Below are 16,630 nucleotides of genomic sequence, written 5' to 3'. Positions count from 1 at the left end.
GAATCTGGAAATACCGAATCGGTATTTCCTATTGATTCCTATGGGCTGTGAAGCCCATAGGAATCAATGGGCAATACCGATTCTGTAATTAAAGAATCGGTAAATACCGATTTTATCAAGGGTGCAGGGGGTGTCACTTTGACACCCTCTGGCACCCCAAAAATAGGCATGTGCGCCATGTGGCACACAGACATGCCCTAAGGGCATGTCTGTCTGTCACATGGCTAGGTGTGCATGCACACATGTGCATGCACACCTGAATTCGGTATTTTAACACCCAATTGGATTGTGTGTTAAAATACCGAATTTGTAGGGCCTTTGGGACTCTGAAGAGTCCCACCTACATATGGATTTACAGAATCGGTATATTTACCGAATCGGTAAAATACCGAAGTGGTAAATTTACCGAATCGGTAAATATACCGATTCTGTAAGTTCTGACCCACCTACATCTCAAAAGCCAAATACCGGTCGGTAACGGACGAATTCGGCCGTTACCGACCGGTATTTGGCTACCTACATCTGGCCCTAGATGAAGAAATAAGAAGGAGAGAGGAAGTTAGACAAACGCAAGAATCAGGGTCGGCAGGCCAATGCCCTGTTAGGACCCCCTCTACGCTCTACCCGGAGATGCCCTCCAAACAACGGGCAAACGACGAGTTACTGCTAGGTCCTCCGATTATCTACATGCCCCCTCCTTATGCCCCCTGCCAGCCTCTAGCACAGCACCTACCAGTTCTGAGTGCGGGCGAGGGTGACCCTAGCGCTAGTGCCCCGGCTCTTACGGCCTTCGCACCGGCCACATTGGTAACAACATCAGAAGAACTCGAGACTAGCAAGCAGCCAACAGCCAGACCAAATAGGTTGAGCAAAGACGAGCGGGATGGGATTGACAAGATAGCAAAGACACTGGTAGAACGGAAGGAGAGCGAAGAATATACGATGGATATGCACAATTCACATGCCGGTAGCCACAGACGGCATTTCATTTTACGGTTCAGCTACCACACCCTGAACGCATATGAGGATAGGTATCAAAATAAGGGTCCTGCTAAGCTGACGGCTCTATATAGAAAGGTCGATGTTGGAGATGGGACTGAGCGCGATGTGACGGACCTCTTCATGCAAACGCTTGAAGTCTTCCGCCACCTCACGGAACAGAAACCAGAGGTCAAGATCACAGTCCCTGAAACGGCTGAGTCCCCATTAGAAGTAGCCAACACTATGATGCCTATCAGAGAAGCCGCCCCCTACTGGGTTCCCCCAAGAGGTCAGGGAACAAACGACGATATCAACCACGCAGATGCAAAAGGGAGGGTTGTGTACAATTGGGTTTACCAACCATGGGATCGACAAGATATTTTAACCTTTAGGCAAACCCTGCCTGATTTAAGGAAGAACCCGACAGCATTTTATACTGAATTAGGCACAGCCTTGGGCTCAACGATAATGACTCTAGCAGACATTGATTTGTTTTTCGGGTTATGTCTGCCGGCTGACGTGTGGAAGCAAATCCGGAAAGCCGATCACACAGATCTGTTCGGACATACCTGGAATCAACTCAGTGAGCTAGATAGACGACGAGAGCCCGGAAGGAAACCGATAAAAGACATACTGGAACTTCCGGACAAAATAGTCCAGAAGCTAAACACCTTGATCCCAGAGAAAAAGGTAGATTGGTCAATAGTCACAGCGTGCCGTCAGAAACCCCAGGAAGACGTATCAGAATACTTCTCCCGATTTGAAACGGTGTTCTCCGACTACAGTGGCCAAGACATGACCACCGCAACCGGACAACACCTATTCGTGCAAAACTACGTAAAGGGTCTGTCACAAGAGGTTTCCCAAAAGTTACAAACGAGCGAGAGTAGTTGGGGGGCCTCCAAACCCGCCGCTATCCTCCAAATGGCTCAGTACTACGAACACCAAAAGAATGAGAGTGATAGGGCAACCGAGAGAAAGAAGAAAGATTTGAAAGAAAGGGTGATGATAGCCCAGATACAAGGGGTGGCAGTCGGGAAAGAACTACACAGGGGGAGCTACCAATCAATCGCCCCTAGAAATCCACCCCCAAAGGACCGCACACCCACTCCCTACTCTGGACGTAGGGACATAGAAGATAATCAGTGTGCATTTTGCAAAGGATTCGGGCATTGGAAGTCTCAATGTCCGGTTCTTCTGGAACTAATTAAAAATAAAGAAACGAGGGACATGACGAATGGCCCCAGGACTAGAGGGCAGGGGCGGGGGTACACAAACGACACCAACAGCGACAGACCAGGAAGATCGAACACATTTGACCGTCCCCGACAGAACCAGTACCAACTATCTGACAGTGAGAACACTCCCGACTTCGCATAGGACTGCCAGGGGCAAGGGAGGGATCCAGTCGAGCTCTGTGTTGACCAGCAAGGTCCTTACGTCACCGCTAAGGTCCTGGGTACAAAGTCTCCATTCTTGGTAGACACTGGAGCGACACGTAGTGTATTATCAAAGCGACTGATTCCAAGGCCACCCTTGTCTGGCTCACACATTACATCGATAGGTTTCGACGGAACGCCCTCCACTAATCCCCTGTCTGTACCTATCTCCTTTGACCTAGGAAACAACCCCACTGACACAACATTTCTGCTCTCCTCCAACTCCCCGGACGCCATTATGGGTATTGATTTACTAAAACATTTCCGAGCTACTATTAGGTGTTCCCCAGATGGAGTCCGAGTCATCCTGTACGACAACCCGAGCATGTCCAGATCCCGCCCCGCACGACATATGTACTCTATAACTGATGCTGACCTATCCTTGCTCGACACCCTACCCCTGTACCTATGGGCCAGAAACGATTCGGATGTAGGACGAATGATGATCGACCCTGTGCACATAACTGTTCGACCAGATGCAATAATCCCGAAACTCCCACAGTACCGGATATCGCCCGAAGGCGAGAAGGCATTGGTAGCGATTATTCAGTCCCTGGTAGATGCAGGAGTGGTAGAGGAAGTGGTTAGTAATGTCTGCAACAGCCCTATCCTACCCATTGTTAAGAAGCAAGGTGAGGGAGATGAGAAAGCGTACCGCTTCATCATCGACCTGCGAGAAGTCAACAAAGTGGTGGTGCCACAGTACCCCGTAGTCTCAGACATCACCACCATTCTGACCCTCATCCCGTCCACTGCCACCACCTTCACCGTTATTGATCTCAAGAATGCATTTTTCTCTATCCCCATCCATCCAGACAGCCGTTATCTCTTCGGCTTCACCTTGAAAAACCGTTCGTACCGATTTTGTAGAGCTCCCCAGGGCTACACTGAAAGTCCCAGCATTTACAGCCAGGCCCTCAAAAGACAGCTGGACGCCGTCCAGCTACCAGATGGAGTGGTGTTGATCCAATATGTCGATGATATCCTTTTGGCGGCCGACACCACTCCACTTGCAATCACGGCCACTATCCAACTCTTGCACTTTCTTGCGGAGAATGGCCACAAAGTCTCCAAAAAGAAACTGCAGTTCTGCCAGCCTCAAGTGACATACCTAGGCCATCTCCTGTCCAAAGAAGGGAGGAAACTTACGCCCGACCGAATCCAAACCATCCTAGACACCCCCATCCCAAAAACACAGAAGCAAGTCCGTTCATTGTTGGGCCTTACCTCTTTTTGCCAACAATGGTTACCAAATTTCAGTCTCATTATAAAACCCCTACTTTCCCTGTTGGCCAAAGATGTTCCCTTCCCACTCCCTTGGACCCCCGAATGCCAAGCATCCTTTAAGGAGTTGCGGGATGCCCTTTTCTCGGCACCCGTCCTAGGAACACCAGATTACTCCAAGCCCTTCTCCCTCTTCACTCACGAAAGGGAGGGATGCGCATTGTCTGTTCTAACTCAGCCCACGGCTCCAAACAACGCCCTTGTGCCTACTTCTCTGCCACTCTTGACCCAGTCGCCAGAGCTTTACCTGCCTGCCTTCGAGCAGTAGCCGCCGCTGCTGTCTCTATCCGTCAGAGTGAGGGAATTGTACTTTCGAACTCTCTCACGGTGTTAGTACCCCACGCAGTTGACACCCTTTTGAACCAGACCAAGACTCAACACCTGACTAGTGCACGACTGACGGGGTACGAATTGACTCTACTTGCACCCCACATCACTCTGAATAGATGCACGACTTTGAATCCTGCTACACTGTTGCCCTTGCCTGAAAATGACCCCGATGTGCCCCCTATACACGACTGTGTGACCCTCACGGACGAACAGACCAGGAGTAGAATTGACCTCCGAGACATTGCTTTTACAGACCCTGATGGAGAACTATGGGTAGAAAGCTCTTGTATCAAACTCCCAGACGGCACCACTTCAGCTGCCTATGCGGTGACGACAGCCCGAACAGTAGTTGAAACAGCCCGCATCACGCAACGATCCGCACAGGCGGCAGAGCTAATTGCCCTCACACGAGCATGTATCATAGCAGCAGGAACCACGGCGAACATTTACACGGACAGCCAGTATGCCTTCGGGGTGGTTCATCATTTTGGGCTCTTGTGGAGGGAAAGGGGATTCCTGACGTCCCACGGCACGCCCATCCTTCACGGAGATCTAGTCTCCGCCCTGATTGAAGCAGTTCTCCTCCCCAAACGATTAGCAGTGATAAAATGCCAGGCACACAAGAAGGTGACGGACTTAGTTGGACAGGGAAACGCACTGGCCGACATCACTGCCCGAACCACAGCTGAGAATAGGACGACGACACGCATGTATGTGACCAGGTCACAAGCAGAAAAATGGACTGACGCTAGGGAAACGATTAGGGACATCCAGTCGGCCAGCACACCTCACGAACTGACTGAGTGGGCACGGGTGGGTCTAAAGGACGATGAAGGCTGCTGGCGGACAAAAGACACAAACAAATGGTTGCGGCCTGACTCATACTTGATTCCCATACTGACTATGGCACACTCCCCTGCACACATAGGTTCTGCCCCCATGATTGAACTCATTTCCAAAGTCTGGCACAACAACAAAATCCCCGACTCAGCCAAACGCCTGGTCCAGCAGTGCCTTATCTGCCTACAACACAACCCCGGGAAAGGAACTGTGGTACCCCGGGGAGGGTTTGGGATCCCCGACCACCCCTTTGAGGTCCTCCAGATGGATTACATCCAGCTGGAGAGATGCCAAGGCTTGAAGTACGTATTAGTCATTGTATGTGCCTTCAGCAAATGGGTGGAAGCCTATCCAACCCGTGATAACACTGCCATGACTACTGCCAAAGTACTACTGAAAGAGTTTTTCCCTCGCTACGGCCTTTGTCGAATTTTATGGAGCGACAATGGCCCCCACTTCATAGCTGAAGTTATCCAACTAATCTTGAAGGGGCTGGGGGTAAAGCAGAGGTTTCATGCGGTCTTCCACCCCCAATCCGCTGGCCTAGTTGAGCGACACAATGCTACACTGAAACTGAAACTGTCAAAAATAGTGGCCACCACAGGACTTAAGTGGCCAGATGCCCTCCCACTGGCATTGCTATCGATGCGCTCCACTCCCACTAAGCACCATTTGACCCCCTACGAGGTTGTGTTTGGGCGACCAATGAACCTCTGGACTGCCCCCAAACCGACCTCCATTCACGATGTCCCCGACGTCCTGCTGTCAGATTATTTATACAAATTAACTAAAACGTTGTCTGTCATTCATCAACAGGTGCAGCAGGCCATCCCCGATGCTTCCAGGGGTCCCGGTCACGATATCCAACCGGGAGACTATGTTTTAGTCCGGAATTTTCAACGGGCAAAGAGTCTGGAACCCCGGTGGACGGGCCCCTGGCAAGTACTGATCACCACTCGGACGGCTCTTCGAGTGGAGGGAAAAAGGCACTGGCTGCACGCACACCACTGCAAGAAGGTCTCCTCGACCCTGGCCACGACAGAAAACGTCGACACCCAAGAAGAGCTCCTGAACAAAGACCGGCCATCACTGAACTGCTATCCTGATACCGAGGCACTTGAACTTGCAAAATTCTCTGATCCCACTGTGCCATCCCGGGAAGGGTATTTCCTGCGTCAAAAAGGAGGGAGCTTCGGCTAAGTAGACCACGGACTAAGTTAAAATCTCAGAACGGTGGCCTAAAACAACCAAGGGTTACCCGGAGAGAAGCTAAACAAAGTCTGTGGTTCTGCCCATTACCGAGCACCTTGAAGATGATGGAAGCGCCAGATAAGAAGATGATGGAAGCAACCGGAAATACCCACTACAGGAACCCAAAGGCTGACAATTTGCACAAATCAAAGACAATCGCCTTCTTCATTGTCTTCCTCCTTTGCCTCCTCCTCATGACTTCCTTCTGGATCTTGGAGGAAAGCACACCCGCTCATCAGATATTGCCGACCACTGCACAGCCAACCACCATGAAAGAGCACCACCTGATCTCCCTTTCGCCTCAGCTCCGAGAAAGGCGTAAGGAGTTCTGGAACAATTCCTTCGTGCAACTATTGTACCAGCACAACCTTGCTGCAAATGCCACGAACTGCTGGATCTGCGGGTTGCTCCCGCATGCCACTGGACACTCCATCCCCTTCATCCCTTCTCCTTTCTCAGTTCACGGCTCCTGCCTCGCCTGGTTGATCCTCTTGCAGGAAAGCCACAAGGACAACGCCGCTTCTGGACAAACAGTGTCACACTTCTACTATGGGTTCTGGCTGAACAAAACAGGAAGGACGTCTGCCCCCTTTTGTCCTGTGACCTCAGGTTCCGCCTTCCATATGAACATCCCTGCCAAAGAACGAGTTGAAATGCAAGTGCTCCACAATCCAGCTAGACCCACCTTCTCCTACCTGCGGAAGCGAACGACTGCCAGTCTGACTGTGGCCCTGTCTGTCATCAATGTCACAGGTCTCGTGTGCCTCGAAGGCCAGGGAACACAGCTGGTGGGTCACAGTTCCTGCCACATCACCAGAACATTGGTCTCAGTTGATCCCCCCTCCTTTGTTGCTTCTCCGAATATGTACTTTGTTTGTGGCACCAAAGCTTACACTTGGCTCCCGAAAGGTTGGAGGGGTACGTGCTACATCGCCTTCATTCTTCCCCCCACGTATGTGGCCCCAGCCTACCATCACCGGCAAAAGCGCGCCGGAGACATTGGACAAGCCGACTCCACTGGAGCACAGTTCCTGGATGCGGTGAAGGGACTTGTTCCTCTGTGGGGCCCAATGGCAAATAGCCGCGCTATCCGACACCTGACTCAGGCAGTAGAAACAACCATTAACATCACGGCTGGCATCCTCGCTAACAACACGGCTGAGCTTCAGGCAGTCCGCCTGGTGGCTCTTCAAAACCGCCTTGTTCTAGATGTGGTTCTGGCCGACCGTGGAGGAGCATGCCGCATCATCGGCTCCAGCTGTTGCACCTACGTGCCAGATAACTCGCCTTCAGTCTACAAAGCAATCGAACACCTCCACAGACTATCCTCAGAGGTTCACCAGGAGCAAGAAGGATGGTCGCTTGGAAGCTGGTTTTGGGACACTTTGAAGGACTGGGGATGGAGGTGGTTTACATTTATACTGATACCAGTCGTGGTACTATGTGGGTGTTGCTTAGGTATTCAATGTTTGCCACCTTTGTGTTCACTCATTTCTAACTGTATGTGCACTAAGACTTTGGACTTTAGAACTGAGCACATGAGTCCCCTCTATGAGATAGAAATACGTGGTCTTATGGGGATAGATCCGAATTGACAAGCTGGCGAGACATGTTAAAAGGGAGGACTGTGGAATTTTAGTTCGTGAACTGAACATCATCTGCGCCATCTTGCCCATTCCTCAGACTCACGTATGAACATACACGACAGCCATTTTAGGTACCATGGTCTCCCTGTTCACGATCGATCGTCAGCGCACTTCCCTGACCCTGCAAGCATCCCCCATGCACCCTGGCTGTCCCCGCTATCACATGCACAAGTCATGAACCCTCCCCTTCCGCATGACTCTGTCTCTGGGAATCACACCCCGCGCCTGACCAACACCTCCTTTCCTTCCATGAATACCCCTCTTTTGATAAACCCTTCCTCTACGCTCGATTGTCCACACCGATCCTTCCTTTCATGAATATCTCTCCTTTGATGACCCCTTCCTCTGAGCCTGATTGTCTGCACGGACCGCTGGTCATCCCTTAGCCTGAGGATACAGTTTATTGCCCACTACTGTATGCACTCGCCCCTCTTCAAAGGAGCTACTATTGATCATGACCTCCCCACCCCCTGAGATTCGATCAGACGCACACATTCCAAAGGAATCGGCGGAACACTCAGCTGCGTGATAGCCCCCTCCTATTGTATGGGGGGTGAGGAACTCTACTGTAGCCACGTGTTGGAATGAGCCGGAACTGGGGGGTACCGGGGATGTCTTTTTCCTTACTTCACAATGTCTTTATTGTAATAAAGAGCGGTCACATGTCGTAAACCAGTGTATAAAAGGCCAGGCCTCAGAGAGGCTAGGGAGAGCACCTCGAGACGATACCTTGTTGTCCGATCTGATGTGTTCTGCTCCGTCGGAATAAAACTTGTTTCCTGTCTTCCTGTCTCCAGCGCCTGCCTCTTTATTTGATAAACTTCGTATGGTATTAGAGGCGTTTAACGCCGGGCAAAATTACTTAAGAAACATCGACTAAATCGCCTGACCATTTTTCTGACTTTCCTCAGAATGGCCCATCTCCAAATGTTCTGCGCAAGCTGGGACAGTTGCAGAGAGTGTGTCCCCCCCTGTTTTTGTATATAGTACATAGCTTTCATATTGTCTGTCCGGATAAAGACAGCTTTGTTTTGTACTTGCAATTGAAACGTCTTGAGTGCTAGGAAAATTGCTAGCAGCTCTAGGTGGTTGATATGGGACATTTTTTGTTGGTTGATCCATTGGCCTTGGTGGTATAGTGTAAGAGATGGGCTCCCCATCCTATGAGGGATGCGTCTGTCGTGAGCACTATCTGTGGAACAGGCTCTAGGAACGGCCGTCCTCTTGTCAAGTTTTTGGTGTTCCACCATTGAAGAGAGCGATATGTACGGCTGTCTACCAACACCAGGTCTGTGAGCTGACCTTGAGCCTGATTCCACTGTTGTGCTAGACATTCTTGTAATGGGCGCATTTGCAGTCTTGCATGTGGAACTATGAAGATGCAAGATGCCATCATGCCTATTAGTCTCATGAACACTCTGACTTGGAGAGACTGCTGGTGTTGAAAGATGGAGACTAAGCTCTGAATGCTCTGTATCCTGGCTGGACTGGGATACGCTAGAGCTGTAGATGTGTCTATGGTAGCTCCTAGATACTGATGAACGTGCAAAGGCTCTAGGTGCGACTTGGTGTAGTTTATGGTAAACCCTAAGTCGTTCAGTGTCTGAATTGTTTGCTTTGTGTGTTGGACACATTGACTGAATGATTATGCTTTTATGAGCCAGTCATCGAGATAAGGGAAGACATGTATCTGTTGTCTTCTGAGATGTGCTGCTACTACTGCTAAGCACTTTGTGAACACTCGTGGTGCTGTTGTGACCCCGAATGGAAGAACTTTGAACTGATAGTGCTGTCCTTGTATGACAAACATTAGATACTTCCTGTGAGCAGAATGTATAGGAATGTGAAAGTAGGCGTCCTTTAGGTCTAGTGTTGAAAGGAAATCGCCTTGTTGTAGTAGTGGGAGTACTTGTTGCAGAGTGATCATGTGAAAATGATCTGATTGTATGTAATATTTGAAGGGTCTGAGGTCAAGAATTGGTCGTAATGTCGCGTCCTTTTTGGGGATTAGGAAGTACACTCCTGTTCCCTGTTCTTCTAAAGGAACTACTTGAATAGCATCCTTTTCTAGAAGAGCTAGAACTTCCTGTTGAAGCAGAGTCATATGGTCGGTGGACATTGGACGCTGCCTGGGTGGTATGTTTGGGGGGGGTTGCTGTGAGTTCTAGGCAGTAGCCATGTTGGATAATCTGCCTCATCCACCTGTCTGTTGTGATGGAATTCCAGACAGGTAGGAACTGTGATAATCTGACCCCCACAGGAGTGGAATGCTGTAGGGGAAGCAGAGGGTAGTCACTGTTTGGGAGTGGAAGAGGAGCGGTTGTTGTTATTTTATTACCTCTGCCTCTTCCCTTGTAATTATTGCCTCTGTATCCTCCTCTAAAGTAACCTTTGTTAGAGGAGGTCTGTGTGTGCGTTTTAAAAGATGATGTTGTGTCCGCGCCGGTTTGCTTAGAGCCTCCTCTATACAATGAGCGGCGATAAGAACTTCTACTCTGTGTGGATTGTAATGCACCCATAGACTTAGCTGTGTCTGTGTCTTTTTTCATCTTTTCTAGTGTGTTGTCTACTTCCGGCCTGAACAATTGGTTTTGATTGAAGGACTGGTTCAAGATGGTAGTCTGTACCTCTGTTTTATAACCTGAAATGCGTAACCACGCATGTCGCCTGAGTATAACACTAGTATTGACTGCTCTGGATGCTGTGTCAGCTACATCTAGAGCACATTTAATTGAGGCATTGGATATTAATTTGCCTTCTTGTATGAGCTCTGTTTCCTGATCTTTGTATTGATCTGGGAGGTGCTCCATCAGTTTTTCTAATTGGTCGTAGTGAGCCCTGTCATAGCGTGAGAGCAGGGCTTGTGTATTTGCTATGCGCCATATATTTGTAGCCTGCGCAGCAATCCATTTCCCTGACGCATCAATAACTTTAGATTCTTTGTCAGGCGGGGGCATGTCACCAGAAGTCTGGGAATTGGCTCTTTTCCGTGCATTAGACACTACTAAAGAGTCTAGTGGCAGATGTCCCTTAATATAGACTGGATCAGATGGTGTTGGTCTATATTTCTTTTCTATTCTTGGGTTTAATACCCTACATCGTACCGGGTCCTTAAATATTTCTGGAGCATGTTAATGACTCCTTTGATCATGGGTAGTATTTGCGTAGACCTTTGTGACTGCTCAAATGTATCAAGTAAAAAGTCCTCATCAATGGCATCAGAGTGCATTGAAACCCCGTGGTAAAGGGCAGCTCTATTTAAGAGATGATTAAACCCAATACTATCTTCTGGAGGGGAAGGTTTTGTTGGGTAGGACTGAGGATCAGGAATGTCGGGCACATTGTGCGGTGGGAAGCCATATATATCATCATCTTTACGATATTCTGGATTGGCATCTTAATCTAGAGGGTATTCATGTGGCTCTGGTATGTCATTCCCCCCACCTAGATCATACTCTTCATCTGTGTGGTGTGATGATGCAGGAGATTGAACAGGAAAAACTGTAGGTTCAATGTAAGGAGGTATAGGAGAGGAAGAAGGTGAAGGAGAGGATGGGTGCATTGGAGAAGTTGCACAATCCTTCTTTTTGGCAGGAACCACAGGTAGGTGTGGTGTGCCTGCTGGTCTCTTCTTGTAAGGAAATAGCTTCCACATGTCCAGATTTTGGATTGATATGGACTGTTCTTTGTTTAGGATCTGGTCTAAACAGTTCTTCCTCCTCTACTATCTTCTTCGGCGTTGATTTCTTCGGTGCCGATAGGGGTAGTTTTGTGTTTTTTGCTGTAGGAGGCGTTATTGAGTCTGTGGCAAGTTTTTCGGTGTCGAAGGTGTTTTCGGCTTGGTAGGCTTGTTAGAGGGTTTCTCTGTATGATGCCTTGGTGTCTTTGGTACAGAGGTTGGAGATTTTGGAGTGGAGACAGGTCTCATTGGCCTTGCGGCGCCAGACTCTGGCTTTCCATCTTTATTTTTGGAACCGGAAGGTTTCGGAGTCGGAGCCTTTTTCGGATCCGGTACAGTCTTTGGCTTCGGCACCGATGTATCTTTTGGTTTGGGTGCCGAAGGATCTTGGTCTTTGGGCACCGAAGGGTGTTTTGACTTCGGTGTCGAAGAATCCTTCGGTGTCAAAGGATGTGTGTGCTTCAGTGCCAATGGAGGAGGTGGAATTGGCACATGTGGTTTTGTCGGTGCCGAGGCACTGGAAGGCGTAGTTGTTTTCGTCAGAGCTGAGCCCGAAGGCGGGGCGTCGGAGGGGATATTTCGGTCTGGACTGGTCCCCATGGACGGAGTGCTGACCGTTGCCTTTCGCTTGGGTAGTGTCTGCTGTGCAGGGGCAAGAGTACTCGCGGGTTGACGAGATGGAATCGAGTCGTCTGAGTCCTCTGCCTCCGATATGATCTGGAGATCAGGCGAGTCTTCCTCGGCGACGAGTGGAGCCTCGTCCTCGGAGATGTCTTCGGGTGGATCTTCGTCCTCGGAGACGTCTTCTTCGATGATCTCCTCCTCGAAGATGGCCTCCGGTGGTGGTGCTGATCTCCTCATCTCGTGTCGACGTGCCCTCCGATCCCGAATGGTCTTCTTCGATCGGAAGGATGCACAAGCTGTGCAGGTCGACTCGTTGTGTTCCGGTGATAGACAGAGGTTGCAGACCTTGTGATGGTCGCTATGACGGAATTTTGCTCGACATACTGGGCATCTCTTGAATGGAGTTCTGTACATGAGGCGTAGGCCGTACGGCGCCGATAGGCCCAACGGCCCGTGTCGACTCACCGGAATGTAGCTGATGTCGAAAGTAGTCTATACGATGTCGATAATGTTTTTATAAAGTTTTAACACTTCGAAGTTGCTGAAAAGTCTTTTCTAGCCGGAGCAGAAAACTTTCATCCGAACCCAGTGGCGGAAAAAAACAATCTGAGGATGGAGTCGATGACCATGCGCAGTATTGTCCAAGGGAGGAGTCACCTATCTCGTGACTACAAAGACTTCTTCCAAGAAGACAACAACCTGCAATCATCCGAGCCCAACACCAGGTGGCGATCTATTGCAAAAGTGTACGATCTGCAGCTCATATGCCTCGAACACAAAGTTCCAGTGTTCCAAAGGGACAGACAATAATTGACCCACTGCCCAAAGTTCCACTCATAAAGAAATGGAAAGTTGTTTAAGCATAGACACCGATAAGAGTAAATCCATTACCTCGAGGCAAAGTGCATCCTTTCACTCCATTGTAAAGGGAGCACTGAAGGAAAAATTCATCACTCACACGTGCAGCCTGCGCAGTGACAGACGCTCGATGCTGCCGGGTGGAAGTCACGTGGGTGAAAGGTTTTTGTTTAGAAACTTTGGTACCTCAGAGACCCTTTGGAACTTTGGAATTTTGTTTACCCCATAATGATGACAGCTCCCTTTCCCCCTTTCCATGAGGTAATGAGACTGATTTTTACAGACACGCTTTTCCTTTAAACATTTTAAAACCTTACATTTTGAGGAGTGGTGTTGTATCTTTGGTCCCCTGCTTGTTTCTTTCTCTTCACGGTAAATGGGAACCTCTGGATTCAAACCCAGCCCCCTCGTTGGAAATTTTCTTTTGAAAAGAACATAGTTGAATTTTGACATTATCTTATGAGAAGAAAGTCCAGAATAATTTTGCACACAACTCCTTCCTTTCTCTCTTCTACATATTCGGGGCACTTTTGTATATGTATGCTCCAGATGTTTTGGTGGATTTTGAACATTCAGATTGATGTTCAATATGAATAAATAATTCTGAGCAGAATGTTATGGTATGAGTAATTTAATGGATGCTGCTACCAAAATATGTGTGTTTTTCCAAATTGTCCCACTGGGACCACCTATCCTCTGTACTGTTAATCACCCAGATCCCGGTGGCTTAACTGGGTTGTGTCCTTTTTTGTAACCAGCTATGTAACTAGGCATTTGGAGTAGGTGATGTCATGTTGCCCCGGATAAAGCTAGAGATTTCCACAGAAAACTCTTTAGTTTGAAGAATAGTGACAATTTTATATTACGAGTAACCCTTGATTATATTACAGAGTATGCAAAATGCATCTCTGCAAATTGCAGCATTAGAAATGTAATTTAAAACTAGATTTTCTTGGCACCCTAAATGGTAACCAAATTCCTCTCTAATATGGCTTAGGGTGGGGTTAGAGATGTTAAACTCCTTATCGTGGTCATACGCTGTCACTTTAACAGTGGTGCTCTGCTCAAATATGTTGATTAGTTCACAGCCAAGAAGCTTCATGGGAAGTAGCTCCATGTAAAGGGTGACAGAAAACATCAAAGACATCACTCCGAGGACGAAAAAGAGCATCCCTAAGAGGGTGACAGAAAGCATCCCTCCGAGGATGACAGACAGCATCCCTACAAGGGTGACAGAGAGCATCCCTCGGAGGATGACAGAGAGCATCCATCTGGGGGCGACAGAGAGCATCCGTCCGAGGATGACAGAGAGCATCCCTTGGATGTTTTCCTGTGAAGCTGCAGGCAGCCTTTGACAAAGGTGCTTGGGGCTCTGAAACGTGTTAAGCGTAACATAAACTCAGCATGAAACTTGCTGGTTCCCCTGGTGGTAATAATTCAGATGAATTGCCTACCGTGGAGTGCTCCCCCATGCGCAGGACAACTTAGAATTCATACTAATATCATTGTTGATATGTAAATTGTAACTCCCTTTCCACTCTCATTTAACCCCACTTTGCACACAAGTCCGTCCCTTTTACACATTCGGGGCACTTTTGTATATGTATGTTCCAGATGTTTTGCTGGATTTTGAACATTCAGATTGATGCTCAATATGAATAAATACTAATGAGCAGAATTTTATAGTACGAGTAATTTAATGGATGCTGCTTCATAAATATGTGTGTTCTTCCAAATTGTCCCACTGGGACCACCTATCCTCTGTACTGTAGTTACATAGCTGTTCACCCTAACAAGAGATCAGTGCACTCGAAAGTAGGTGGCCACCTGCATCAGGAGAAAAGTAATCAATTTAAAACAGAAATGTTTTTAAACTTCCTAGAAAAGGAGGAATTTGGTTTCTTTCCAAATTTCTAAGATGTTTGCTCACATTATGCTTTACATTTTTATTTGGCTTTCTTCACATTTTGCTCCTTTGGTTCCCTGTTAATTACTGTCACTGGAATTGCTTGGTGTGCCGCATTAACTTGTATGTGACACTGTAAGAGGTCACTGCACATCCCACTGCTTATATATTGAATCGGGCTCTCAGCATCAAGTAGGACAGTGTAAATAATCCATGACTGTATATTGTGGGCAGCTGTCAGAGTGCGTGGGGTCACTGTATATTGACCCTGCCAGGAGATCATGTGGGTTCCACTTATACATTTAATAATGCACATAACTCTTTTGTTGTATTTCCCAAACAGTATCTCACCTTCAGGAGTTCCCACGCTGACGCCTCACACTTTTTTCCTATCTCCGTTATCACTGCATTGAGAGAGGTGATTTGATTGGACAGTTTGGTGATATTTGCATTTTCCACCATGGTGATTATCTTCTCCATCTCCTTCAGTCTCCCATGCAGTGTTTGCTCATTTTCTTTCAGGAGTTGCCGCAGTTTATCAATTTCAGATTCAAGTTTCTTCTTCTCAGTTCTTAGCTTGTTCTGTCAGAAGGAAAGAAAAGCTGGTTAGATTTATTAAGCTTCCTATAGGCCGTCCAGAGAGTGGGAGTCCAGGAGGAGGGTGGAGGGGTTGCCTATTCTGATTGTCATAACCTTGCACAAAGGCTTTGTCTGAGAGACATACAAACAAGCATTTACAATGCAACGGTCTTGGCATTGTTAAAGTTAGAGCTATTGGCATTGTTCATGACATTATTTTAATTTATGTTTTTAAAACATATAAATAAATGGCATTGTCATTTACAATGTATACAAACCAAAATATAACTGTGGGTATAAATTCTACTGCTCATGTTTCCTGGGTCTATGCCAATGCCAATAGCTTAATCTCTCGCAAATATGAGATCTATTGCATTTGCACCCACACACAGAGCCACACACACAGAGCCACACACACAGAGCCACCCACACAGAGCCACCCACACACAGAGCCACCCACACACAGAGCCACCCACACACAGAGCCACCCACACACAGAGCACTTCTAATAATCTATTAATTAGCCCTTTACTCAAAGACATTCACTTCTGCATTTTTTTCACACACCTTAGTCCTGAATCGCGTACCTCTAGACATTTGCTCACACTCATGCAAATCTATACAACCACTTACCCGTAGGTATATGCACACGCTCTTTCCTTATAAAAAGTGCCAACTGTACACTGGCATACCTACCACCCTCCCTTTGCCCAACTTTCTCATTTCCAGTCGCAGCTTTTCTCCCCTACATTACTTATGTTTCAGTAAAAACCCAGTTCTTGCCCCCCCCCACACCCCTCCTTCCTGATGTCCCATCTCCCACACTCGCGCAACCATCAATCACATACCATCCACACCTGCCAGAAGAAAAGCTCCTTTGTGACCTTTAAACTATTAGTTCAGGGTACAACCTCTGATTATTCTGGGCATAAACACATTACAAGAACACACATTTTTTTACTTTCTCATTTTTTTATTATTTCGATTGTTTTTTCATTCAATTACTTCTTTTTAAACATTATTCTGAGTTAAAAAGTTATGTTTTCTTCATTTCAAATTGCATTATTTCCATTTTAAATCACAATACAAAATTCATAAATCCTATAACAATATATGAATTATCATATCACCAGGTAGAGAACAACCCAAACAACACTCTCTCACACTCATCCACATTCACAACTTCATCTATTCACATTCATAACACATTCGA

The 16,630-nt window shown here is 47.6% G+C and overlaps 1 protein-coding gene across 1 annotated transcript in view; it reads right to left on the bottom strand.

The window, feature by feature from the left end:
- LOC144754109 (E3 ubiquitin-protein ligase TRIM39-like) overlaps window positions 1–16,630 on the bottom strand; it is a 113,467-nt gene that overhangs the window by 81,778 nt on the left and 15,059 nt on the right. The window contains exon 3 of the mRNA XM_078641674.1: window positions 15,190–15,420. Within this exon, the coding sequence (XP_078497800.1) occupies window positions 15,190–15,420 (231 nt within the window). The remainder of the gene's footprint in view (window positions 1–15,189; window positions 15,421–16,630) is intronic.

The sequence above is a fragment of the Lissotriton helveticus genome, chromosome 5_1 (genome assembly GCF_964261635.1).
Source record: "Lissotriton helveticus chromosome 5_1, aLisHel1.1, whole genome shotgun sequence".
Classification (NCBI taxonomy): Eukaryota; Metazoa; Chordata; class Amphibia; order Caudata; family Salamandridae; genus Lissotriton; species Lissotriton helveticus.
The sequence above is the reverse complement of the archived record's forward strand: the minus strand, read 5'-3'. Positions and strand labels throughout refer to the sequence as shown.